Source organism: Littorina saxatilis, linkage group LG8 (genome assembly GCF_037325665.1).
Source record: "Littorina saxatilis isolate snail1 linkage group LG8, US_GU_Lsax_2.0, whole genome shotgun sequence".
Lineage (NCBI taxonomy): Eukaryota > Metazoa > Mollusca > Gastropoda > Littorinimorpha > Littorinidae > Littorina > Littorina saxatilis.
In genome coordinates, this window is record NC_090252.1 from 35,569,266 (window position 1) to 35,596,978 (window position 27,713).

The window sequence follows — 27,713 nt, forward strand, 5'->3', positions numbered from 1 at the left end:
TAGTAAGCTGTTATTTAGACCTGTAGAGACATCTGCAAGAGAAAGTTAAGCTGGAGGGTTACCCGGTTAGAACTTAGATTACCGGCAAATTTGCATCATATTCATACTCATAGTCATACTCATAGTGTGTGTACACTGGGAAATTGTGAAATGCAATGACAGGCACTTTTGGTGGAGCTGTTATACTGTGTTAATGGTGCAAAGAAAAATACCAGGAATTGGTGTGCTGCATGCGAAACTGGCCGTGCAAAAGTGAATTAATTTTCATGGTGAGCCACATGGAACATTGGAAGATGGTGTCAATGTCGCGTGATTAGATTATTAGTGTAATTTGACAGTCCACCAGACTGTGTACCAAAAACCATGCAGCGGACTTATACTACTAGCCCCAAACTGGAGCAGATCGCTCTCTGCATTGGTCTCATTCTCAATCAATACAAACACAACCATTACATTGTTACATCCACACATTAATGGGATTTGTAACAGAGCTTTTCATTGCCGGAGTGTATGCAGACTCATCGATCCTGTATACCCTCGGAGTGCGTATAACTTTTGCCTAGATTTATTTAAGCATCACCATGAATGTTTCCTTTGGTAATAAGGACATCTTTGAAGGATTCCTCATTGCTGCGCTCAATTAACCTTTTCCTGCAGAGTGTAACTGTTTTGCAGGGGTCAGCGAGACGCGTTGATGTCCAGCCAGGAGTCCATCAACGTGAGCAGCATGTCTGGACAGGGCGACACACAGGCGGTCAGCGCGTTGGAGCCTTTCAAAGAAGGGTTAGTGTGCGTTGCTTCATAAAATACAAGGGAACCCCCCTTTTAAGCAGGCATGGGAATTCGCGAAAAGGAAATTACGTTTCAGCAAAAAAATTAAAATGTCCGCAGCAAAAAAAAGGTAAATTAAATTATATATGTATACTATTGTCTCTCTATCGATTATTTGCTTACACAAAAACTATCTTCTTCTTCTTCTGCGTTCGATACATGTCAGGGGTCGACACTAACTTATTTGGCCTGGGGCCACACTGGCCCCAGAGATGGAAATTGCTGGGGCGGAAAACAAAAATCTGGGGCCCACTCTTATTAAAAAAAAAATTAATAATAAAAAACACAAGAAAAGTGAAAAAGAGTGTACAGTACTGTACCCCATGATCGGCATCAACGTATCTAGTTGTTCTTTTACTTCATATTGATGAAAAAGGTATATAACATTACCTTCAGAATCCCCACTTTTTCCAAGTGGTTCTCCGCCATAAGATCTACACGGGCGGCAATGCATTGTCTGTTTTTCTTTCCACCATTTGACATTGAAATTACGACAGCGCTTCGCGCTTTTGGCTGCATCGGTCTCCTTTTTTCGTTTCTCTCCACCCTGTTCTTCATCTTCATTTCCATGTCTTTTTACACCAGGGATGTGTCGCCACATTTTGCGTTTGGCATTTGAAGGCGATACTTATCTCTCACGCTAAAGAGCACAATCTGGGAGTTATTTCCCTTGCGGCATTGTCCTTCGACGATTTCAATGGTTTTTTTTTCTTGACTGTGGCATTAATCGTAACGCAAATTTCAGTGACGACTTTGACTGGCGATTTTTCGTGATTGGCTCTGGCATTAGAATTTTCGGTTTGTCATTGTTGGAATTTATCCTGGGGCGGAGTGGGCCCCAGGCTTCGGCAATGTTTGGGGCGGAACACAAAACTCTGGGGCGTTCCGCCCCCCGCCCCCGCTAGTGTCGAACCCTGCATGTAATAGGAAAAGCGTAGACAGCCGATTTTGTACCCGCGCCAAAATGGCTGCTGTCTTCCGTCTTCGGTGGTTGGAGCTTTTTCTCAGGGTTGCTCCCTCCCCAAGCATAGTTGCCTTCCTGGGCTAACGAGTCCATTCTGCCCGGCTAGTTTCCCATAGCTGGAGTGCCTTCATCCGCCTTTGCAGCCGTTGGGAGAAATTGGCTCCGGTGCATGACTTTGGAGTTTGCTTCTCCTAGATCAGTTGCCTACCATGGCTACAAACTGAGCCTGGTCTGCCCAGTAGGACATCCTCTTCCGCCTTCACAGCCGTTGGCAATTCTCTTCCTCATCCGTCTGTTCCGCCGTTGGGATGCCCTGGAGGTGCTATTTGCCCATAGCTAGGTGATCTGTTCGTAGGCACCAGGGCGTGTCCGCACATTTGTGGGACCTGCATGCCGCACGTCAAGGGGGCAGATCCTCCTCCCCGATCCGCCTTGCTTGACCTGGGGGCTCGCGCTGCCAACGTGTAGGCGCAAGATCGGTCTTGAGACAAGCAGTACTTTTCTAGTCCGGAGGGATTACACCACAAGGGATACCTCACTTAGACTGCAGCTAGTATCATTACAGCCATCACATACAACACAGACACAGCCAAGCAGGCAGCCAGAGCAGCAAGCAAGCGCAGCAGGTACAGGCTATACGCAACCAACCACCATGACACAGACTACAACCCTAGACTAGGGTGGTCCAAGGGAGAGCATCCTATTGATACCCCCACTACCCGCACACACCAAGCACACATTCGTTCCCTGGAGTCTATATCCTTGAGGTGGACAGAGGCTCCTTAACTCCACAAGAACTATCAAAATATTAGTCTAAAATGCTAAAATTTGTTTTCCTTCAGGAGGGCCTGGTCCCCCCAATGAGGCTCTGCCCCTGTACTCCGCCGAGGCCCAGGCGGCCGGCCCCTTGACCATGGAATTCCCATGCCTGTTTAACTAGACCTTCAAAAATCTGAAAAAATCAGGCCTTAAAAAGGAGGCAATCTTGAAATGGAGGTAAATTTACAGAGGTGAACAGAACATCTGAAAAAGCAAGTTCTTAAAATGGAGGAGGTCTCAAAAGAGGGTTCGACTGTATACAAACTCCAGAAATAAGTATGTCACTGTCCGACAGTCTTATTTCTAAACATTGTTAAGTAAAAGGGGTTCCACTGTATACAAACTCCAGAAATAAGTATGTCACTGTCCGAAAGTTTTATATCTAAACATTGTTAAGTAAAAGGGGTTCCACTGTATACAAACTCCAGAAATAAGTATGTCACTGTCCCACAGTCTTATTTCTAAACATTGTTAAGTAAAAGGGGTTCCACTGTATACAAACTCCAGAAATAAGTATGTCACTGTCCCACAGTCTTATTTCTAAACATTGTTAAGTAAAAGGGGGTTCCGCTGCAGGGGTGAGTTTTGGCGCTCGCCCCCGGCGACTTCAAATCGCGTTGGGCGAGTTCGAAATTCCTCTGAAATCGCCCGCCGGGCGGGTTCAAATTTCGCTGAAGTACAAAGTCGTTAGGCAACGTCGTCAATCGGAACGGCCAGCGAACAAATATCTCTGCGGGCGATCTCAAAATCTGTCACTTCTCTACTGCCCACTCATCCCCCCCCCCTTCCCCCACTTTGAGGACTCAGGACTACCACAAATCAAGGCCAGACACATTGGCTAGACAGCTACCCCCCTCCGCCTCACTTGACCGTGTCATCACCCCTCCAGTGCCACCAGCCGCTGGCGATTGCATCAGCAGTCAAAATAGTTATCTTATCCTGCGCTCACCAATCCTTCAGAGACTTTCACATGTTGTAAAACAGTTTCCTCTCAGATAAAAACTGGGTCATTGACCCCGAGTAAGAAGGTCAGTGTCTCAGTAAGAAGGTCAGTGTCTCGACAGGCAGCTGTGTTCAGATTGCAAGTAAGGGTCATTGACCCAGGTCTCAATGCCAACCAGCTTTTACAATGCATCTGCCTTTGATCTGACCGCCCATCCAGAGCAAACATATTCCCCCTAGCCCTCTGTATTTTTCCTTTGATGTGCCTGCTATGTACCACTGATACAGTTTCTGGGAAATGTATATAATTATGTCATTGACTGCAGGGATACTCATTGAGACCATTTTCCAAAATATGTTAACACCAGCTTTGCTGACCAACTTAGTACAAGTAGTGACAGTACTACTGCTGTCAATTATTTCCCTTCAACCAAGGAAGTAAAAAAAAACCAACCCGATCCACTATATGTGATAAAGAAGAAAAGACAGACCTTCAACAATAGGACAAGGGATGCAACTCTGCTGAATCAAAAGCATAAAGATCACCTGTGAACAATTCTAGGATCAGGAAATCTGAACATCTGTTTGTTTTCATTAGGAAATAGAAATGAAATGTAATGCTTTTGATTATTTATGACTTAAGCTGTGGTAAATTTGGCTGGTATGCAACTTTTACAGTAATATTAATAACACAGACATAAAGAAAAAGAAACAAAACAAGAAAGCAACTTAGAATTTTGTTTGTTTGTAGTCAGCTTTTTATACTTGGTTTTATACAACAAAAAACATAATTTAAATAAAAAAAATGCTGATTTACTCTTTTGTAGTGTGTGTTTATGTGGTAAGTAAAGTTCCATAGTAAATTACTTTGTAAATTGTGTGGTAGGGGGTACATAAAGGGGGTAACTTTTAGTGAGGTTTAGTGTGTGATTGTGTGACAGGGTGTGAATGTGGTTTTGATTTCTTGTTTCTTTGTGGCGGCTTTTATTTTAAATTCTTTATTAAAACAAGGTTAATTATCATTATATTAAAACATAGCATTTTAGTCATCAAGTTTTGTGTGTGTTTGTGGTAGTTATTAGTAGTGCAAATCCACATGTATGCATTATAAGTATGAATGTACGTCTTTTGTGTATGTGGTTAGCACGCGACGGGCCGCTGGGGCGGTTGTAAGAAATCCCGGCAAGTTCGGGGCCGGTTGGGATTTGAGAGGGCCGGTTCAATTTTTGACTTACCGGCCCCCCTGGCCGGTAGCAAAAAAAGTTAAGGTACACCCCTGCCACTGTATACAAACTCCAGAAATAAGTATGTCACTGTCCGACAGTCTTATATCTAAACATTGTTAAGTAAAAGGGGGTTCCACTGTATGCAAACTCCAGAAATAAGTATGTCACTGTCCCACAGTCTTATATCTAAACATTGTTAAGTAAAAGGGGGTTTCCTTGTGACACTCGTTTTTTTCTCACAAACTGAACAGGCAGCTGCAAAATTAAACGTGAGGTTGAAGTTGTTATATATATATTTTATTTGACCTTATGTTGGCATGTGTAATTGTAATCTGTTGCTTGTATCTGCTCTGAAAAGTATGCCTTGACAAGATTTGTCTGCAAACTCTGTTTACTTTTAAAGATCGACAGTTTTTTTACTAGTACTACGCTATGCAACCATTCTTAGTTTTAAAATGAACCTAATGATACCTGTTTGCATCCGCAGAGAGGTGGTGTTCCGACATGGTTCTCCGGTCAACGATCGATCAGACGTCCGACGCTCTGGCTCTCCGGAAAAATCACTGCCGGGGTCGGAGCGGAACAGTCAGAGCGAAATGACCTCCACCTTGCCCGTAGTGGGATCGACCTTGACCTTTGAACTCCCTTCTCACAGCGCCAGCACACCCGTGCTTCCCTCCCTTGCTGACTCCATGTCAGATTCCACATCAGAGAGGGATCGGACTCGAACACTCCAGAGAACCAGAGAACGGTCGTTTGAGAGATCGCTGGACAATATTCTGGACAAGTGCTCTGAGAAGTCTCTGGACTTGAACCTGAGTGTTGATTCGTGGAACGGGACGCTGTCGGAAGGGGGGTCAAGGTCAATAGACGTGATGCCCACTTCAAAGGGTTCAAAGGGTGACAAGAAGAAGAAAGGATCATGGTATACGGTAAGTTTGCCCACAGAGGGTGAGATTGTGACGGATTAAGTTTCATGTTGGGACTGTTAGAGATTCTTCTTCTTCGTTCATCAGCTGAAACTCCCATGTTCACTCATGGTTTTGCACGAGACAGAGGCAATGACAGAGAGACAGAGAGAGGGGTTGCAGAGGGAGAGAGAGAAAGGGAGAGATAGACAAAGAGAGAGGGAGACAGAGATAGAAAGAGAGAGAGAGAATGAGAAAGATTTCACCCCGCCATTCACTGATTCAGGCAGTATACTCCGATTTCAGGGGAATTAGAGATTCAAATGTGGCGTTTGTGTTCATGCAATGAGGTCTGGCATCTTAAAATGCTTTGTTTAGATTGGTAGATCACTTTTACTGTGAATAGAAGAAGTGTTAGTGTTACAGGGGCTCACATCCACGTTAGACATCGGACATATATATATATATTACAGATATTTTTTCCAAATGTCCTATACATTTTTCATGTAAGAGGACATTGTCCGATTATACTTTTATTTGATCTGGCTATTGTCAGTACTTTCCATTTACAGTAGTTTGATTTGCTATTTTATCTATGTTTTGCGAAGCGATGTGTATCTCCAAGCAAATGAAACTTGGGGAGACCTAATGTGCTTTTTTATAGAGAAGAGCTTCCAATGGTCGCAACTCTGAATGCTCCCAAGCCGGTTGACAGTTGCCTCCCTTTGCGTTTTTTTCACTCCGAAAAAGCAACATGCCGCCGAAACGAAACTTGGTGCCAGAAAAAGGCCAGAAGCATTTGTACTTCAAATCTCTGCCCTAACCAGCGGCTATTACCACTGAAACTGAGCTCCCTCCGGCCTCTGAGCAGCCAGAGCCAGATCAAACCGTCGCTCTAGAAAGTGAAACTTCGGCGCCGGAGAAAGATGTTACCCCCTCCTCCACCCCCGCGCATGGCTTTGTTTCAAGCTGGCCGACTTCATTCCTGTGTTTATTATTTTATTTGTTCTGTTACCTTTGTGACTAGAAACTAGTCAAGTTTAATTAGATTTATGTTTTGCTGCGAAAAAAAGCCTTATTGATTTATTTTTATTCAGGACAAATGTCCTATCACTTTTGCATTGTCCAGGACATTTGTCCCGTGCCACTTCTCATGGATGTGAGCCCCTGGTGTTACAAGTGACAACATGATTTTAGTGTTGTTATCTGAAACTTGGCTAATGATGATATGCTGTGTTACATGCAGTGTCATTGTGTAATGACTTGTTTCAAACAGGAAATGTAGCAGCCAGGCAGGAAGGGAACAGATTGGTGTGTGTTGGAGAAGGGGTGCGGGGGAAGAGGGCATGAGTGGGGCATGACAAGAGTCAACCATTTGTAATTTGATGAACAGTGGTACCTGCTATGTGAGGCCCCTCTGGTGAAAGGACACCTTCTGTTTTCCCTTTGTCAATTGTCAATGATATCACCTTTACCAAGTTAATTGAACTTTCAATAAAAGGATACAGTGGACCCCCCCCCCGCCCCTTTTAAGACCCTCAATTTAAGAATAAGACTTCCTCCTTTATAAGACCTTGTCTTTTTGCACTTTTTGTTCATAAGCCCTGTAAATGTACCCCATTTTAAGACTCCCTCCTTTTTAAGACCTGATTTTCTCAAAAAAATGTAGGTCTTAAAAGTGGGGGGGGGGGGGGGGGGGGGTTCCACTGTATATATATCCGTCGTCCCCTTGTCTATCATCTTTTCCAATGAAACTATCGCTGTCATGACAGGCCACCAGGACACGTTTGACTAGGCCCAAGCCGGTCTTTCCATGGCAGGTTCCACTGTAATTTCTAAGTTAGGCGTAGAACTTGTTTCAAGGTCACTTATGTTCCGTGCCTAATTATAGTACTGTCTGTGAAGCTCATTAGCATGAGTATGACTTTGAATCAGAGCTGCTTAATTTACAAGGGAAAAGAAATTAGTTAGCATGATTTATAAGTAGTTTGCAATACATTGTACTTTTTTTCATTTTTATTCTTTCTTTTTTTACGTTTAGTCAAGTTTTGTTTGTTAGTGTGCATGAAGTGTGCACATCGGTTGAATTCTGTTTGAAGGAAGTAAGGACTCCAAGAGAAAGAAAAAGAAGTGGCAACTGATAGTGCTTGTGATACTGATAGTGATACTGCTTGTGATACTGATAGTGATACTGCTTGTGATACTGATAGTGATCAAGTGTTTCTCTTCGCATTTATCAGATTTTGTCTGATTTCGTTTTGATTAAGAGCAAGCTTTATTTATGTTTACAACTGGCATGGTAAGTGAGTCACAATAAGATTACAATGTACCTTGGTTTTGGAATTTGATTGTTGTCGTCAAAAAGAGACTCAGTCAAATATGAGTAGTTATTTTGCTTCAAGTTCCAGTATACTTTGTTTTTTTGACTGATTTCATTTCTCTTAGCTGTGGTTGTCAATGGATGGGGAGGGGGTTCTCTTTTTAGATTTAAAAGAAAAACCTTTTTATATTTTATTAATCTTCAGTGCTACTGGTGTTATCACGTGCAGAGTTTTCCACCCTGTTAGGTTTGACACAGGTTTCAGAACATTCATTTGTGAATTATACCCACAGATGCTGAGCCCAACGTACAAATCTCGTAGTGAGGACTTCAGGAAAACTTTCAAGGAGATTCCCAGGGACGAAAGATTGATAGTCGGTAAGTACCGTAACATGCCCTTAAAGAACAAACAAACAACACGCACATGTACACACAAAAACAGAATTAAAGCAGAACAAAACTAGCGAGAGGAATGTCGCAACACGTGCTCGCATGTGGAGACACGCCGGCCTCTGGTTTGTGATTGCTCTACAATTACACTAGTTTATGGGCGGGGATGTAGCTCAGTCGGTAGCGCGCTGGATTTGTATCCAGTTGGCCGCTGTCAGCGTGAGTTCGTCCCCACGTTCGGCGAGAGATTTATATCTCAGAGTCAACTTTGTGTGCAGACTCTCCTCGGTGTCCGAACACCCCCTGTGTGTACACGCAAGCACAAGACCAAGTGCGCACGAAAAAGATCCCGTAATCCATGTCAGAGTTCGGTGGGTTATAGAAACACGAAAATACCCAGCATGCTTCCTCCGAAAGCGGCGTATGGCTGCCTAAATGGCAGGGTAAAAACGGTCATACGCGTAAAAGCCGTGGGAGTTTCAACCCATGAACGAACAAACAAACAAACAAACAAACACTGGTTTATTGAGAGAAACAACTATTTCATCACCCTTACAAGCCCGACACAGTTATTTTTGGAATTCGTTTATCACAGTACAGTACACAGTATGGCCAGATATGCTTAATAAAGAAAACTCTGTGTGTGTGTGTGTGACACGTGTATATATATATATATATATATATATAGGAAAGAGTGTTTCTGTACAGTGGGAGAATTGCGTGTGCGTGTGTGTCGACATGTGTGGGTGTGCGTGTGTGACTGACACACGTGAAAGAGTGTTTCTGCGTAGTGGGAGCCCGGTGTGTGTGTGTGTTTGAGGTGTGACATACGTTCCAGTGTTTTAGGAAAGTTGGGTATTTGCCCTATGGTGACCCTGTCCATAAAGACCACCTGTCTAAAGAGACCACTTTTGCTCAGTCCCTTGGGTGGTCTCTTTGGACAGGTTTGACTGTATTATGTTAGAACAACTCAAGTCTTCTGGTTTTGAGGCATTTAATTTGTCTGCAGTTGAAGATATCTGTTCCTTCAAGTTGTTAATTTGTTATTATTTATTAAAAAAACACACACCAAAACAACACTAACAAACATCTGAAACAGATAGACTTCTAAATGAGTGTTTCAGAATCAAGAATCGGCAAACGAGCAAATGTCATTAATGGAACAGTATGATTATATGGTAAACATTCTTGTAATTTCTAACCACATTGCCGAACTCATGTTGCACAAATTTAAATTGAAGTATTTTGAAAGTGCATGGGACGGGTGCAATAGCCTAGTGGATAAGACGCCTGCCTCCAATGTGGAAAGTTGAGTCTTCGTCTTCTTCTTCTTCTTCTTCTTCTTCCTCTTCCTCTTCCTCTTCTTCTTCTTCTTCTTCTTCTTCTTCTTCTTCTTCTTCTTCTTCTTCGTTCATGGGCTTAGACTCCCACGTACACTCGTGTTTTTGCACGAGTGGAATTTTACGTGTATGACCGTTTTTACCCCGCCATTTAGGCAGCCATACGCCGCTTTCGGAGGAAGCCTGCTGGGTATTTTCGTGTTTCTATAACCCACCGAACTCTGACATGGATTACAGGATCTGTTCCGTGCGCACTTGGTCTTGTGCTTGCGTGTACACACGAAGGGGGATAAGGCACTAGCAGGTCTGCACATACGTTGACCTGGGAGATCAGAAAAATCTCCACACTTAACCCACCAGGCGGCCTCGGCCGGGATTCAAACCCTCAACCTTCCGATTAAGAGGCCGACGTCTTACCTCCCCGCCACAGCGCCCGTCACTGTCACGCCTTCAAATTGGTTGAAATTTTGATCAAGTAATCTTCGACGAAGCCCGGACTTTGGTATTGCATTTCAGCTTGGAGGCTTAAAAACTAGTTAATTAGTTTGCTCATTAAAGTTGTCATTAAAATCGATTTTTCACTAACAGATTTAAAAATGATTGCATCGTATTCCTCAATTTCTCCTGAGTGTTCAAATCCCGGAGGCGACTGGTTGGATGAGGTTTTTCCGATACTCCAGGTCAACATATGTGCAGACCTGCTAGTGAATTATCCCCCTTTATGTGTACATGCAAGCATAAGACCAAGTACGCTTGGAACAAATCATGTGATCCATGTCAGAGTTTTGCGGCATATACATGTATAAACACAAAAATACCAAGCATGCATTCCTCAAAATCAGCTTATGGCTGCCTATAAATGCCGGGGTAAAAACGGTCATATGTGTAAAATTCCACTCGTGTTTTATACGTGTGAGTACCAGCCCATGAACGTAGAAGGAGAAGAAGAAAGTACATGGGATATATATTTAAGTTCAGGCACATATTTCATTTTCACAAATGTCAATTTTGAACTTCAGCAGATGAATGAGTTCCCAGTTTCATGTAAGGTCTTACTCCAACATTGCAGATTATTCATGTGCGATGCAGAAAGACATTCTGGTTCAAGGCAGGATGTACATCTCACAGAACTGGGTCTGTTTCTACGCCAACATTTTTCGCTGGGAAACTGTGGTAAGTTGAAACGGTACAGTTGAACCTCCTTGTTAAGGCCTGAACAAAAATCTGAGAAAATCAAGTCTTGCAAAGGAAGGAGAGTTGAAACAGAGTAACATTTGCAGAAAATGTTAAAGGGCAAAGTCTTCCTTACTTTATCCTTGTCTATTTAGAGTTTGTCCATCAGAGTTTGTTGTTCACATTGTCAACCAGCTTGTGATCCCGTGTCGAGACATCACTGCCACACGTTTCTTACTTTATTCTTGTCTACTTAGAGTTTGTCCATTAGAGTTTGTTGTTCACATTGTCAACCAGCTTGCGATCCCGTGTCGAGACATCACGGCGATTACCAAGGAAAGAACGGCTCGGGTCATCCCCAACGCTATCCAGATCACCACCACCAGCGACAAGTATTTCTTCACCTCCTTCGGCGCACGGGACAAGACTTACATGATGCTCTTCCGAATCTGGCAGAACAATCTTATGAATCAGGTCAGCTGCATTTCTCCTTGTTGGAGTCGTCTTCTTTGGAGATTCTTAAACGAAATGAGGCAGAAATATGTTTAGAAATGTGATAAACAAAGGGAAGTAAGCGCTCTAAATACATACAATGTGCAATGGAGTAAGCAAGAGTTATCCGGAACCAATCTCCTGGCACCTGAGAGAATAACAAGCATTGAAATGAACAAGCGACGTTCATCCTCTTTTAAGATTGTTAAAAACCTGAGACTACATGTAAAGGCTTTGCTGGATTGAGCCTGAAGTTAGTTGACTTTGTGAAAACTGTATTTTCCTTAAAAAGACTTTGCAAAGTTTTCACGAAATCAACTTCAGGCTCAATCCTATCATGCAAAGTGTTTTACGGAAAATACATTGCCAAAGCTTCGTGCAGCAAGCCATGTATAAAAATTCATAACTCTTCATCCAACTTTTCTGGGTGAGTTTTGGTTATAGAAGCTACTGCACCATTACCCCAAGTTTTTACGTTTTCTGCATGCACAACACATATAAACATGCAGGCACACACGCATGCACACACACACGAACACACACGAACACACTTTTTATCTCCTTATCAGCTATCATTTCACCAGCAACAAGGCACACACACACACACACACGAACACACTTTTTATCTCCTTATCAGCTATCATTTCACCAGCAACAAGGTTAAAAACAAAACGACTAATTTTGCAAGCGACTGTTTCAGCCGATGCCGCCCCGGGAGCTGTGGCAATGGATTCACTACAACTATGGGGAGGAGCTTGGACTCGGGTCTAGCGATGACGACTATGTTCCACCACCACGCATGGAAGATCTCCAAGAGAAGCTCAAACCTGACGAAGATCTGAACCAGAAACTGGTAAGTTTGTTTTATTTTCATGTGCCCTTGTTGAGAAGCAGAAAAGATGACTTTGCTGGTAGTTCAGTTGGTAGAGCACTGGACTTTTTCTTCTTCTTCTCATTCCTCGTTCATAGGCTGAAACTCCCATGTCCACTCATGTTTTTGCACGAGTGGATTTTTACGTGTATGACCGTTTTTACCCCGCCGTCCAGGCAGCCTTACGCCGATTTTGGGGGAAGCAGGCTGGATATTTTCATGTTTCTATAACCCACCGAACTCTGACATGGATTACAGAATCTTTTACTTGGGTACTTGGTCTTGAGCTTGCGTGTACACACAAAGGGGGATAAGGCACTAGCAGGTCTGCGCATAAGTTGACCTGGGAGATCAGAAAAATCTCCACCCTATACTCACCTGGCAGCCACGGCCGGGTTTTGAACTCACGACCTTCCAATTGGGAGGCCGATTTCTTATCCACTAGGCCACTGTGCCCGTCTGGACTTATGATCCGTGGGTCAAGGATTGAATGGATTGGATTGGATTGGATAAGATTTATAGTCCAGTGAGGTTACCCTCATGGAAATTTGGGCTGCTTTCTCCCTGGGGAAAGCGAGCTGCCATAATTATATACGGCGCTACCCATATTTTTTTTTTCCTGCATGCGTGTATTCATGTTTCCTAGGACTTAATGCCGTGGGAGATGGAATTTTAGACAGACATGAACATGGATCAACTTAATGTGCAGACTCAGAGGCGGTATCCATGTCCTGCCCCTGTGTCACCACAGTGGCATCTGAGAGAGAGAGAGACAGAGAGAGAGAGAGACAGAGAGAGAGAGAGAGAGAGATATGATGTTTAGAGGGATTTCAATTTCAGTGTGTTATTCACTTTCTCTCTCCCTTCCTGAAACAGCATAAACAAGGAAATAAAACTTAACCCTAACGATTTTGGTTTTTGCGTCATAACATGTAAAAAGTGAATCATTAATCTGTAGTTCTCCTTTCTGTTCTGTAGTCTGTCTTTTTTTTTCCCGATTTGTGTGCCTAGTGGTCGAAACGGCGTGCTTTGTTATTCGTATCGTCTTCGTTAAACACTTGAGTACAGTATTTTTTGGTCTTTTTTGACTCACATGCGAAGCAAAAGTGAGTCTATGTACTCACCCGAGTCGTCCGTCCGTCCGTCCGTCCGGCCGGCCGTCCGGAAAACTTTAACGTTGGATATTTCTTGGACACTATTCAGTCTATCAGTACCAAATTTGGCAAGATGGTGTATGATGACAAGGCCCCAAAAAACATACATAGCATCTTGACCTTGCTTCAAGGTCAAGGTCGCAGGGGCCATAAATGTTGCCTAAAAAACAGCTATTTTTCACATTTTCCCCATTTTCTCTGAAGTTTTTGAGATTCAATACCTCACCTATATATGATATATAGAGCAAAGTAAGCCCCATCTTTTGATACCAGTTTGGTTTACCTTGCTTCAAGGTCAAGGTCACAGGAGCTCTTCAAAGTTGGATTGTATACATATTTTGAAGTGACCTTGACCCTGAACTATGGAAGATAACTGTTTCAAACTTAAAAATTATGTGGGGCACATGTTATGCTTTCATCATGAGACACATTTGGTCACATATGATCAAGGTCAAGGTCACTTTGACCTTTATGAAATGTGACCAAAATAAGGTAGTGAACCACTAAAAGTGACCATATCTCATGGTAGAAAGAGCCAATAAGCACCATTGTACTTCCTATGTCTTGAATGAACAGCTTTGTGTTGCATGACCTTGGATGACCTTGACCTTGGGTCAAGGTCACATTGTATTTTGGTAGGAAAAATGTGTAAAGCAGTTCTTAGTGTATGATGTCATTGCTAGGTGTAGTTATTTGACCTTGACCCTGAAGGTCAAGGTCATGTAAAGGTCAAGGTCAAGCATGTGAGTCGTATGGGCTTTGCCCTTCTTGTATTTCTCGTTCTCACGCACAGTCACCATTGTTCTGCTTTCATCATAACGATGGTGTTTGTGTCATCAGACCATGCAGGACTTGACGGACTCCTCCGATCACCCGATAGCCAACGACGGTATGGCCGGGCCGAGCAACGAAGACACCGACGCTCTGGTGTCCGACGAGGTGTTCAACCAATCGCCTTCTCCCCTCACCGCCCCCATCCTGCCCTCTGCCAGCTCCCCTCCCACCGACTACGGTGACACCACTGAAGACAGTGACAGTAAGTGTGTGTGTGTGTGTGTGTGTGTGTGTGTGTGTGTGTGTGTGTGTGTGTGTGTGTGTGTATGTGTGTGTGTGTGTGTAGGCATGCTTGTCAGTCTTGAGTACTTCCGATGTTTTTACTTCGGATGTTTTTATGTTTTGGTTGTTTAAGAGCAGACGAACCACACTTTTCCATCCATTGTTTAATTGTATGGACAATAAATGATCTTATGTCTTCAAGTGGAGGATCTGAAAAACCAAGGGAAATAAGCAATCTAAATGCATATGACATGTGTAATAATAGAGTAAGGGAGAGTTGTGCAGAACCAACCTCATGGCATATGAAAGCATTGAAATGAACAGGCGACTTTCATCCTAATTTTTTTTTTTTTATTTTTTTTTTTAATAATTATTGGAGGATTTTTTTTGTGAAGCCTCAAACTAATTTGGGTAAGTCAACTTCACAAAGCAAGCTGCATGCATGATGCTTTGGCACTGAATTTTGTGTGAAAGTCTTGGTGAAGTCTCCTCAAAGTCGACTTTGGGTTCAAATAAGGACCACCTTGAGGCAGCTGTTCTTAAAACAAAAGTTGAAATAAAACAAGCAAGGAAACAAACCTAAAATAGAATTCATTTCATCCAACGACATCTAAAGAAAGTCCTTTCTTTAGATGTCGTTGATTTCGTCTTAAAATAAAGGAAGTGAATTGTAGGTAACTTTACAGAGGTTATGAGCAGAAAATTTGATAAGGCCTAAAAAAAAAATAGGTGTGGTTACGGTAACCCGACCTACCCTATTTTTAGAGGCCGACCCAATAACTTTTTATTACATTTGTCAAAAAAACACCAAAAAAACCAAGAAAACGAGTGCAGAAAACGCAATGACAGCGAAAGCACTCGAGTCGCACACTTATTTCCCTGTCAAGTGGGTTTAATTTGTACACATCAGGAAAAAAAAAGTAATAAAAAAAAAAGTGATTGCCTACTTTCCTACCCTATTTTTTGGGGCCATGTTACTTTAACCACACCTATTTTTTTTGGGCCTAAATCAGGTCTTAAAAGGGAAGAAGTCTTAAAGGGGGGGGGGGTCTTAAAGGGAGGTTCTACTGTATAACAAACTCTCCCATTCTTTAATTATTAACCACAAAAAAACACGTTACATAAACGTCAATGTTAATGTTACGTTTTGTTTTGTCAATAACTAAACGTTCCAATAACCTACAATTCTTGTTTTTTTTATTCTGACTTTTGGAACATTAGCAGTCTATCTGTTTTTTATTTTTTCTCCCAATCTTTGCCCTTCTAAATCAGTCAAAGCGTTGATCAAAAGCTGTAGTGTCTTGTACAGGTGAAGTTCCATGCAGCGGCCACGAACACCTGGAGAAACTCTACCTGGACGAGGTATTCAACCTGAACGCGGACAAGGTGTTTGAGAATCTCTTCACTGACTCTGCTTTCTTTAGAGTCTTCGTCGGCTCACGCAAAACCTTTGGTGAGTTGGAGTAGCTGAACTTGTTAGGCTGAAAAGATTATGGTGCTTTAACCTTCACCTGATCACGCTTTAGACTACGCAGTCTGAATGGTGTGGGTTCTAAATGACCCATACTTTCTAAAGAAGGATTCAACGTAAAAAGTTAGGTTCAAAAGTATAAATGGGTCGCACACAGCATACACCATCCGAATAGGTATAAACATGTTAACCGCCCCCTTGCTTGACCCACGCTGTTCAAATAGGGTTAACACTGCGAAACTCTTTCTTATAAATTCCATATGGGTTATCCATGACACCTCATTCAGATTTTGTAGGACATAATTATTAGCAGGCAAGGTATGAGGTGTCTGAGATCACCACCGCATGGAGGGACTCTGCAGGCATCGCTCGCACCCCCCAGCCTGGCGGATTTATGTACAGGTATGGGGCAACCGTCACTGTCTATTCCAAGCGGTCAGAACAGCTGCCATTGGAATGTCTCCCCTCCTTTTCTTGCAGTGGGTGAGGCAGAGACAGGGTTCGTACAGGTCATGGAAAACCTGGAAAGTCATGGAATTTGATTTTTAATTTTCCAGGCCTGGAAAGTCCTGGAATTTCAAGTCATGGAAAGTCATGGAATTTAGCAAAAATAAGAAAGAAAGAAAAATTAACCTTTAGCACGCCAGCGGCGATTTTCATTGCCCAGCCATCCCCCCCCCCCCCTTTTACCAGCCAGCAGCGATTTGCGTCGCCAGCACAAGGCTTGTTCGTATGACCAACTTCTCGTTCGTATTTGCATACGAGAATAACGGTATTTTTAACGGCACTTGAACCAAAGCGAGGCTCACTTCCTTCCGTTATCTCGTCGTGTCGTCTGCGCTGCATTTGAGTCGGTTTCGTCGAAGTTTTCTGCTTTTGTTTTTGCATCGATAAAGTACTGAATCAATCTGAATATATTTTATTGTTTTTAGTTAAACTGAGATAGAGAGAGATGGCGAGTGAGAGAGAGAGAGAGAGTGTGTGTGTGTGTGTGTGTGTGTGTGTGTGAATGTGTGTGTGTATCTGTGTGTGTATGTGTCTGTGTGTCTGTGTCTGTGTCTGTGTGTCTGTGTGTGTGTCTGTAAGTGTGAGTGCTGCGAGAGACGCTCAGGATGTTTACATGCGTTTTAATGCAATTCTAATTCTAAGTTTACAGCAAATATGAAGCGGGCTAGAGTTATTAGTTTTAAGTGCAATCGTTTAATTCTTAATACATGTGATGTTTTTATGTCTGTGATCGCCTGACACTGTAAGGCAATTTTCCTTGTTTTTATGAGGACAGTAAACATTTTGAGTCTTTGAGTTTGAGTCTGAGTCTTACTTTAGCGCTTCGACAAGCAAGATGGAGGATGATGAGTTTGAAACGTTCTTTCCTGTTGTTTCTTGACAACAAAAAATATGCGGAATTGGAACGAATTACCGAGGAAGATCTTCGCAATGAACTGTGTATCACGGTGAAAAAAATGACAGTTCGTCAAGTCACAGTGACGGTTACGAAACGGAATTTACGAAAGTGCAGATGGATACAAACAGTGGCTGGTCCAGTTTAGTGAAATGACAGGACCAGCAAACATTACCGATAATCTGACTGCGCAGCAAATGCTTGACTTGCTTGTCGAAGAGAGCGTAGAAACTGACTCAAATTCAGTGCAAAGCAAGCCAGTGTCAAAACTGGCAGTGACAAGACGTAAAAAGTTTGCGTGTTCGGAAATGGCGACCTGTGGATCTAGTCATGGAAAATGTTATTGAGGCTCATGGAAAGTCATGGAAAAGTCATGGAATTTTGTTTCTAAAAACCAGTGTTTGTTTCTAAAAACCAGTGGGGACCCTGCAGAGAGCATCAGAAAGTGTGAAATACAAGTGCAAAAAGGAGGGGAATAAAATATAGTTGATACATACAGCAGCAAAAAGAAAGAGGGACATTTTTCTCAGACTTGCTAGGCAGATGCCAGACCGTAACATCGAGACAGCAAAGAATCAACAAAAGCCCTTCACCTCAACCACCGCCACCATTCACCCTCTTCCACTTTCACTTGGTCTCAAGACTGTTAGGGGCTGGTCCTGTGTACCAGCGGTTTGCGAGAATTTATCTTTTGCTATCTTTAAACACAACTAGCAAGACTGAAGGCCCGTCCAGACACTCCCGGCCGACCCTGTCCACATTTGACTTATGCTCAAAACGGCACGCCGCAGCGTGCTATGATCGCGAAGCGTTATTTGCAGAAGAATAGCGCGTGTTCTAATTTCTATGACACAGACATAGAACGACGGAAATTTGACAGATCAGAGCAAACCAGAGCGATGAACCTTCTTGTCAGGTGACCCGCTCCACTGATACCGCGTTGTGAAAAGAATCGTCGATGTGTGGCCACTCGGCAAATCCCGCGCGACGCACAAAACGGCCTGCGGCGCATAGAGCGTAAAACGGCGTCCAAGTCTGGACAGGGCTTGAGCAGTATTCTTGGTTAGTGTTCACCCTCAGATTTGAGCAGTTCATTGTCTCTTGCTACCTTGGAGCGCTTCTAGCAGCGATGAGCAGCATTCACGTTTATCATTCACCATTAAAAGTAAGCAATCCGTTATACTCTTGGTACTTTTGAACACAGCTTTCTGCATTGAGCAGCACTCCATAACCATTCCATAGGCGAAAAAATGGATGTTTGTCCTTGTCTTTGTGAGTACAGAAATATTGTGTTTTTTAACAACTACAGAATTATGTACTGGTCACCTGCAGATTTGAACCTTCCGCAATGGGAAGACGAGCCCGATGAGGACGGTAACCGCGTGAGAAACATCAGCTACACCCTGACGCTCAACAACTCTATAGGTCCCCGCACTTCCCCTAGTACAGAGAGACAGGTCAGAATTGTTGTGTGAAGGATGGTGGGTGCATGGTGTGAATCTATGCAACTGGTAATGTGTGACTAAAAAATAATTGTTTTGGATTGTGTCTGTGTGTGCATCTGTGAGAGAGACAGGTCAGAATTGTTGTGTGAAGGATGGTGGGTGCATGGTGTGAATCTATGCAACTGGTAATGTGTGACTAAAAAATAATTGTTTCGGATTGTGTCTGTGTGTGCATCTGTGAGAGAGACAGGTCAGAATTGTTGTGTGAAGGATGGTGGGTGCATGGTGTGAATCTATGCAACTGGTAATGTGTGACTAAAAAAAAATTGTTTCGGATTGTGTCTGTGTGTGCATCTGTGAGAGAGACAGTCTAGAGAGAGAGAGAGAGAGAGAGAGAGAGAGAGAGAGAGAGAGAGAGAGAGAGAGAGAGAGAGAGAGAGAGAGAGAGAGAGAGTGAGAACTTTGAGAGAATTGAACTTTATTTATCTAACAAGGATTAAGATTTAAGGCTACGCCTTTTCTTACAATCTGTCCTTGGGACACACAGACACACAATGATAAAATTGAAAAAATTAAAAATTAAAAATTAAAAAGTTTACCAACAAAAGTAGGTCAGAAAACTTGATGATGATGATGATGATGATGATGATGAAGATGAGGCATGAAGAGCATATTACATATGTGGTTATTCATAAAATCAAATGCATACTATGCAAGTAATTATAAGTACAAGCTGGTAGCAATCGAACATGTAGCAATAGTACAACAAAAATATGTTCAGAATATAGAATGCACAGCATATCTTTGAGAGGTGGAAAGAGCAGTAAATGATAGACCACAGACAGAAAAGAGATCTATGTTATTCAGCACAGGATTACCATGAACCCATATATATTGCTTTCATGCTTCTTTATTTGCAGTGATCTGTATTTTAATATTGAGCATATTCCCTAAGCTTAGATGCTATAATAACTGGAGTCTATGGTTAGTGCTTTGTTATAAAAGTTTTTATTTATTTATTTATTAATTGAATAATTGATTGATTGATTTATTCATTTATTCATTTATTCTTCTTCTTCTTCTGCATTCATGGGTTGAATCTTTCTCATACACTCAATTTTGTTCACGCGTTTAACCGTTTTTATCCCTCCATTGCAGCCATTTGCAGATTTGAGGGGGATTTAATTTATTAATAATTTATTTATTTCATTTTGTTGCAGGTGTGCTACAAAGACAGCAAACCCGGAAAGGCTTACATTGTTGACTGTGAGATCTGCAATGGCGGCATTCCCTACGGAGACTCTTTTTACGTTGTTTTACGCTACTGCCTCACTCGAATCTCGCTCACCAAATGTCGAATCCGTGTCACCAGCGAGCTGAGGTTTCGCAAGTCTGTCATGGGAATGTTCAAGAGTAAGGATTGTTTTTTTTGGTTCTGCATGATGAACCCTCCCATTGCAATGAAATCGCGGTCGGGCGCTCTACTGACTGACCTAACACGGCTCACTGTCTTTAGGGGTAGAAAGATCATTTTTAACTTCAAGTGTTACACCTGAGTTCTTGAGCATAGGGATTAGTATCGACTCATCGGTTTCTGAGTCGCTCCATTCATATTTGTGTATTGTACATTCTGTTGATCTCACTGGTCGAGGTAAGTTAATCAAGATCGACATTATGCTGGCCGGCACTCCTGCTTCGAAATGCATTGACGTCATTTCACAATAGGATTTCCCTTTCCGGAAATCCAAACGGTTTTGCAAATTTTGAATATTTAATTCGGGACAACGATACCCTAATAGGTCAGTTTATTATATAATGGGAAGCAAGCGATAAAAAACGGGCGTCGACATAGCCAATGAAGGATGATACGAACTTGTAAGATCATACACCTGTGAGTTTGATGTGTAGTTTGTATTGTTTGATGATGTAACTGCGCACACTCTCAATGTAGCGTTTTCCTTGCAGGTATGATAGAGAAAAGTGCTGTCAATGGCTTGACCGACTACTTCAGGTCACTGTGTGAGTATTTTGATCATGTTTTCTGTTTTTGTTCATGTGTACGTTCTGTGGTTGTTTTTGATTTTGTTGTTGTTGTGTGTTCGTCTTTACTTTCCTTTTTTACTTGTTTTGAGACTTTTAGGCACTTAGTTCCCTGTATTATTAGAATGCTATGTCATTAACCCAGTGCCCACTGACAAAAATGGCAGACCGCCTTTTAAATCCTGAACAAAGGGAAGCAACTCCGTACGGCATGCACACATTCAAAACAAAATAAATCATATGAAATCAAGGAGTACTGTGATTGTTTCACAATATGACAGAAAAAATCATGGCTACAATATAGTGTCACATACAAGTTAGTTCAGTTCATTTTTATTGTATTAAATGTTGTAAAAATTCAAAAATCCAGCAAGTGTTTTATTTTATGCAGATGTTAGCTTTTAGTCTTCATTTACACCAATGTATGTTTGAAACTCGTGGAAATCTCTTTACTAGAATGTCAGTCAAACATTTAGCAAGATTACTGATGACTGAAGATACTCATTATTATTATGTTCTCTGATGAGACACTGAGAAATCCCTGAAAAATCTACCAAAAAGTCTTGTTGTCGAACAACAATATCGAATTCAGACTTTTCCCCTTTCACCAACTCTTCAAGCCTAAATCCCTCAAACGGTAGGTCAGAATCGTCATGAGTTCCAAATGATCGAGCGCCATAGTTCTAAACCTTCATCTAACGCCATTTTGTCAGACAAAAAAACACGAACTTTGAAAAATCAAACCAACAAACACTATCGCATCGATTCAAACTCTGTAAATGTGAGAATCAAGTAGCCAGAAGGAATTGCAGTAATGACTTCCGCTTGAAATGCCTTATGGGTAAGACTCAAAACGAAAGTGAAAGTAGGTGACTTGGTGTTTGACGGGCCATGCAGGGCGATTTAGGGTTTAATGATGATGACTTTTTACCTGATACGCATGGGTCACATTTTTTTGCAGCCGCGCATTTCCGAAGAGAGGCTGAAAGACAGGAGAGTCATCTCCCTTCCCACCCTCTGTCCAAGAAGAAGTTGCGTCGGCGACGGAAACCACATGCAAGCGTTTCGGACAACATGGTGCAAGCTCGTTCCGCTGTCGACAGGCAGACGTCGTCTGTGCCTCCCTCTCCTGTCAGAGGTTTGTGAATTTCCTTTTATGTTTACCTTGTTGAGATATCACAATTTTTGTCATTTTTTGAGAACCTCGTCACTCAGACTCCGCTTTCTTCAGGGTCTTCGTCGGCTCATCCCAAACATTTCGTGAGTCACTGCTTGTTTATGTTAGGCTGATAAGATTGTTCAAGTTTGAAATTGACGGAGTTATACTGCCCATGCCAAGCTTGATTCCAACGAGTAATTAAGTGTGTTTCTGTGCAGGTGCGGGTCTGAAAGAAGACGGGATGATCAAACTGAACGCAGACACACTGGTTCGTGTCATCATCATCATGTGAGTAGCGCGCTTTGTACTGTTTTTCCTTCAGGATGAAATATTTTTCTTCTTTTCATTTTCATTGGTTTATTGGCCCATCGCGTGGAAATTCGGGTTGCTTCCTCCCAGTGAAAAGCTAGCAGCAACAGAGTCGCGCTACCCAGGTGTGTGCGAGTTTTGGTGTAATCAGCCACCTGCACTTAAGGCAGGGGGGGTGGGGGGGGGGGGGGTGGGGGGGGGGGTGGGGGGGGGGGATATTTTTGGTAGTGAATTAAATTGTGATAATTTTTTTTTTATTTCAATTTTGGTGTTCACCACATCATGATTATGGTACATTGATATTGATCTTCTGATGATGATTTACTAATTACAGCTTGATATTACAGGTGGTGTTCAACAGTGATATATATATATACATCATGTGATAATAATATTTTGTGTATTACAGCTTGATATTACTGGTGGTGTTCAACGCATTGCTCTTCTACAAGCTGTGGGCCATTGAGGCGTCAACCACAGGATTCTACTCCTTCTTTAGCGACCAGGAGATTGACAATCTTGTGTGAGTTTTGTGTGTGTGTGTGTGTGTGGTGTGTGTGTGTGTGTGGTAGTGTGTGTGTGTGTGTGTGTGTGTGTGGTGTGTGTGCTATTCTATGTAACTTGTATATTTGACCAAAATAACCAGGCAGTCAGTGTTACTCCAAGACTGCCACAGCGGTCGAGGTGAACAATGACTCATTTTTTGTCAAAATACAAATAACATTTATGAATCGATCAATTTTAGTTTGAATTTCTTTAAGTTTTGTATGATTGTCAGATTGAACGCGAACAAAAATACACGTTTTTATAGTCAAGGTTAGCCGCCTTAATATAAGTTTATGTTAGAGCTTGACGTCACAAGGCTCAAAGAAGAAAAAAACAATGTTCGATTGATACTTCTTCTTCTTCTGTGTACCCATGATACATTTTGTTTTCTTTCTTTCTTTGTGTCCTGATTATGTTTAGCCCATTAAAAAACAATTGGGGTGACAAAGAATGAAGGGGGGGTTCCACTGTATTACCACTGAACACTTTCTACCCCACCTATGTTGACCGAGGTTTTTTTAGCCGAGACCAGCAGTGCTGCAGCAGGTCACTCAGAATTGTAGTAACTGTGTAGAAACTGTGTATCAACACGCTGGAATGCAGGCGTTACATCGACGTTACAGGAAGCGACTGAAGTAACTGTGTGTACGGATATATCCGTACCTGGTCAGATAGAGGTATATTAGTGGGTACGGATATATCCGTACCTGGGAGACAATGAGCTAATGAGAACATTGTATTGCTTGTGACAGTCAGCATCCTCGGAGCCAGGAAGACTGGGCTCAGTTGCTGCGGAAACAGCGGTCACTACACGATGACGAGTTGTCAAAGTGGAAAGAGATATTGCACACCTCTGTCGAGCTTCTCGACCAGGTGAGGGCTTTACTCTGTGTGTGTGTCTGTGTGTGTGTCTACCTGTCCGGCTGTCAGTGTGAATGTGTGAGTGTGTGTGTACACATGTGGTATGTCTGCAACAACAGCAGTTGCTACATGACGACGAGTTGTGGAAAGAGATACTGCACACCTCTGTCGAGCTTCTCGACCAGGTGAGGGCTTTACTCTGTGTGTGTGTGTGTGTGTCCGTCTACCTGTCCGGCTGTCGGTGTGAATGTGTGAGTACAAGTGGAAAGAGATACTCGCAGCACACCTCTGTTGAGCTTCTCGATCAGGTGAGGGCTCTGTGTGTGTCTGTGTGTGTGTGTTCGTGCATTTGTGTATGGGTTTGTGTGTGGGAATATTTGCAACTTTGTCAACATCAAATTAAAGCATTATTTTTTTTCTTTTTTTGTTTTGTTTCTTCATATATTTATTTATTCATTCATGTATTTATTCCTTTCTTTTCCAGATGAAGGGCTCTCTGCTCGCTTTACAACGCAGTCTGGAGCATAGAACACAGTCACCGCCAGACTCCTCATCCTAGCTAGCCGTCTGCCAAGTTAGCTAGCAATCAAGTCACCAACCTCTCTACTCGTCACGAAGACAGCAATTTTGCGTGCATTTGAATCTCCACTTGGTGGCAAACAAACAACGGGTCTTTCGGCATCTTTGCATCAGGTGAATTGGTGTGTACGGATTCCCAACATGTGCAGTATTGTGACTGCTAGTGTCATGTATTGAAAGCTTTGGAAGAGCTAACAGGAAGTGATGAGCAGTCACAGGTCACATGACTGTATGCTGAGAAAGAAAGGGAACTCACTCCAATCGTTTCTGATGATGACTAAAACTGCCTCAAGATTTTCATTGATCAGGAGATTTGAATACCATTGGCAAACCAAAACCAATGTGCAAAATGGAAGGTGGCTGACAGGAACGATTGGCTGATGCAATTCTGTCTACCGTGAAGGTCATCGTTGGCTAGAAGGTCATGAGCTTGACCTTGAGGCAGTGGTTTTGACCTTCAGGAATACATACAATGTTCATGGTGTACTTTCTGCAATGTTTTGGGTCAGGATCTTGTAGCATGTAATTTGCACTGCCGCCTTGAGGTCGTCTTGTTTTGCCTCGGAGTTGATCGCAAGTGTTGTTGACAATCATTGCGTAGAGGACTCCCCTAGTGCTTTTTACCAATGTTCCATTTTAAAGCCGAACATCCGTCTCCAGGAGACATAGCTTTGCTATTGTAGATGGCCACAGAGATAAATTTAAACACGGGATGTAGAACAGGCATGAGAAAACAGAGCTACATCAGACGCTCCCGCGATGATGGCCTTTAAGACACTACATTACGACCTCATTGTGTGAGACGTAAAAGTTCTTCATTGTGTCTGTTTTAAGACTCCTCCTTCCCCTTTAGGGTCTGAATTTCTCTGATTTAGGATGATCTTGACACAGAGTGGATATTTCTTCAGTGTGTCTGTTTTAAGACTCCTCCTTCCCCTTTAGGGTCTGAATTTCTCTGATTTAGGATGATCTTGACACAGAGTGGTTAAGACTCCTCCTTCCCCTTTAGGGTCTGAATTTCTCTGATTTAGGATGATCTTGACACAGAGTGGATATTTCTTCAGTGTGTCTGTTTTAAGACCCTAGCTCTCCTTCCCTTTAAGAGGGGTCCTGATTTGGCCTATTATGGTCCGCTTGACCCGAAAAGCAAAAGCTAACTAACTAACTAACTATCCTTCCCTTTAAGAGTCTGAATTTCTCAGATTTGGGACAGTCTTGACACAGAGGGAACATGTACTGTATCCATGCGCGGGACCTCATAAGTCCTGAACCAGAGTAACAGTTGCCAATAGCGACTATTAGTTTATTTATGACAGTCTCAATTATATTAAATTGTGATATAATATATATCATGATTGTGTGTACAGATAGGACTGGTTTCGCTTTGCTCAATTTCAGTGATACTTTTTACGGATGCGTGCTTGGCATAATTCTAGCTGAGTGAGTTCCAATCAGGAACTGCAGGCGGTGCGTGGTACCTGCGCAGAGTCAGCGGCACAGACGACGTCAACGCACTGCATATTATTTATGCTGCGTTGGAGCCAGCCTGGAGCAGACAGTACCTGTAATGGAATACAGTGCATGGTACGTGTCTTAAAGAAGGCGATTGATTGAAGGAATATTGGGGGAGGGGTTGAGTATTGTGGATGAGAGAAAGAGAGAGTTATTCCAGTGTGTTGTCCCAAAAGAGAGAGATGATTAACATTATTGCTGTGTGCGTCATGCAGAAGAGGGGAGAGAGAGAGAGGTTGGAAGACAAAGATGTTCAGAGTGATGTCAGTTGGTTAATCATTCGCAGAGAGAGAGAGAAAGAGAGAGAGAGGGGAGGGAGAGAGCAAGGGAGAGGGTGAAAGAGAACAAAATCCTTATATGATTGCGACTGAGGGAGAAGTTACATAATGATACTCTCAGCATATTGTCAGGAAAAGACACATTATTACAGGTTTGTTCAAAGGAAAATGCAAAGACTGTGTGACTGGAATCGATCTCACAGAAAATATCAGGCAGTCAGATTGAAAGTAGCGCCTGTACATCATGCGAAACGGGAGAGGTTTAATTTGTTTTAATCTTTAAAGATTGTCGGCATTATTTCAGATTCGCTGAAGACAGTATAGAATTATGAGGTTTGTCTGAATGAATGGCTGCATACGTTATGTGCACCTTGTTATAAATAATGTTGGATGGGTGTGATGTGGTTGTAGCTAATTGTTTCCTTTGATGTAGTTTAACAAACATAACCTGTATCTTTTGTTTGATATAGTTATCTTTAGTTGTTGGACTGAAGGGTTTTTTTTTTTATTGATTGAGTTCGCAGTAGTTGTGAGACTGAAGGATTTTTGAGTCACTTGAGAAAAAGTGACTCTATGTAATCGGTCAGTGTTAGTCTACCTTAACGTTGGACTTTTCTCGGAAACTATCAAAGCGATCGGGCTCATATTTTGTTTAGTCGTGACCTCCAATGACCTCTACACTTTAACGATGGTTTCGTTGACCTTTGACCTTTTTCAAGGTCACAGGTCAGCGTCAAAGGAAAAATTAGACATTTTATATTTTCTCGGAAACTATCAAAGCGATCGGGCTCATATTTTGTTTAGTCGTGACCTCCAATGACCTCTACACTTTAACGATGGTTTCGTTGACCTTTGACCTTTTTCAAGGTCACAGGTCAGCGTCAAAGGAAAAATTAGACATTTTATATCTTTGACAAAGTTCATCGGATGTGATTGAAACTTTGTAGGATTATTCTTTACATCAAAGTATTTACATCTGTAGCCTTTTACGAACGTTATCAGAAAAACAAGGGAGATAACTAGCCTTTTCTGTTCGGCAACACACAACTTAACGTTGGGCTTTTCTCGGAAACTATAAAAGTGACCGGGCTCAAATTTTATGTGAACGTGACTCATTGTGTTGTGAATAGCAATTTCTTCCTGTCCATCTGATGCCTCATATAATATTCAGAACTGCGAAAGTGACTCGATCGAGCGTTTGCTCTTCTTGTTTTCATTTAAAATTACAAATAACATACAAATATAGTCATCACGTTAGTTGTTTGTGTTTGTAAACTGGTATTACGTCAAGAAAAAGAAAAATACATCTTTCAAAACCAGTCACAACCATGTCAACCACTAGTCAAAGTACAAGGGCCAGTATAAAATTATTTTTACTTTAAATTCACTCCACTATGGAGGTCAAACTTTGGTGCGATAAGTTTAGGGCATTAACATGTTTATACATGTAGTTTTTATTTTGATAGGAACAATGATTAGAGGCAATCAAAACCGGTAAGATCATGATTTTTGTAACATCGTTTTCATGTAAAATTTATAGCTGTTGAGTGCAGGACATTTGCGGTTAAAACAAACACTGATATGTATGTATATGCATTTTTCAGATGTACTTACTTACTTATTTT

The 27,713-nt window shown here is 42.2% G+C and overlaps 1 protein-coding gene across 1 annotated transcript; it reads left to right on the forward strand.

Moving 5' to 3' along the window:
* Nucleotides 1–680: 680 nt before the first annotated feature.
* LOC138973396 (protein Aster-B-like) lies at nt 681–27,657 on the forward strand. Its single transcript, XM_070346109.1, has 16 exons — nt 681–783; nt 5,270–5,714; nt 8,304–8,388; nt 10,810–10,913; nt 11,211–11,387; nt 12,106–12,258; nt 14,271–14,466; nt 15,796–15,939; nt 18,692–18,816; nt 20,025–20,217; nt 20,770–20,823; nt 21,806–21,982; nt 22,222–22,291; nt 22,722–22,835; nt 23,611–23,731; nt 24,204–27,657. Exons 1-16 carry the CDS (start codon nt 695–697, stop codon nt 24,276–24,278), a joined length of 2,322 nt encoding a protein of 773 aa, XP_070202210.1. The 5' UTR covers nt 681–694; the 3' UTR covers nt 24,279–27,657.
* The last annotated feature ends 56 nt before the right edge of the window (nt 27,658–27,713 follow it).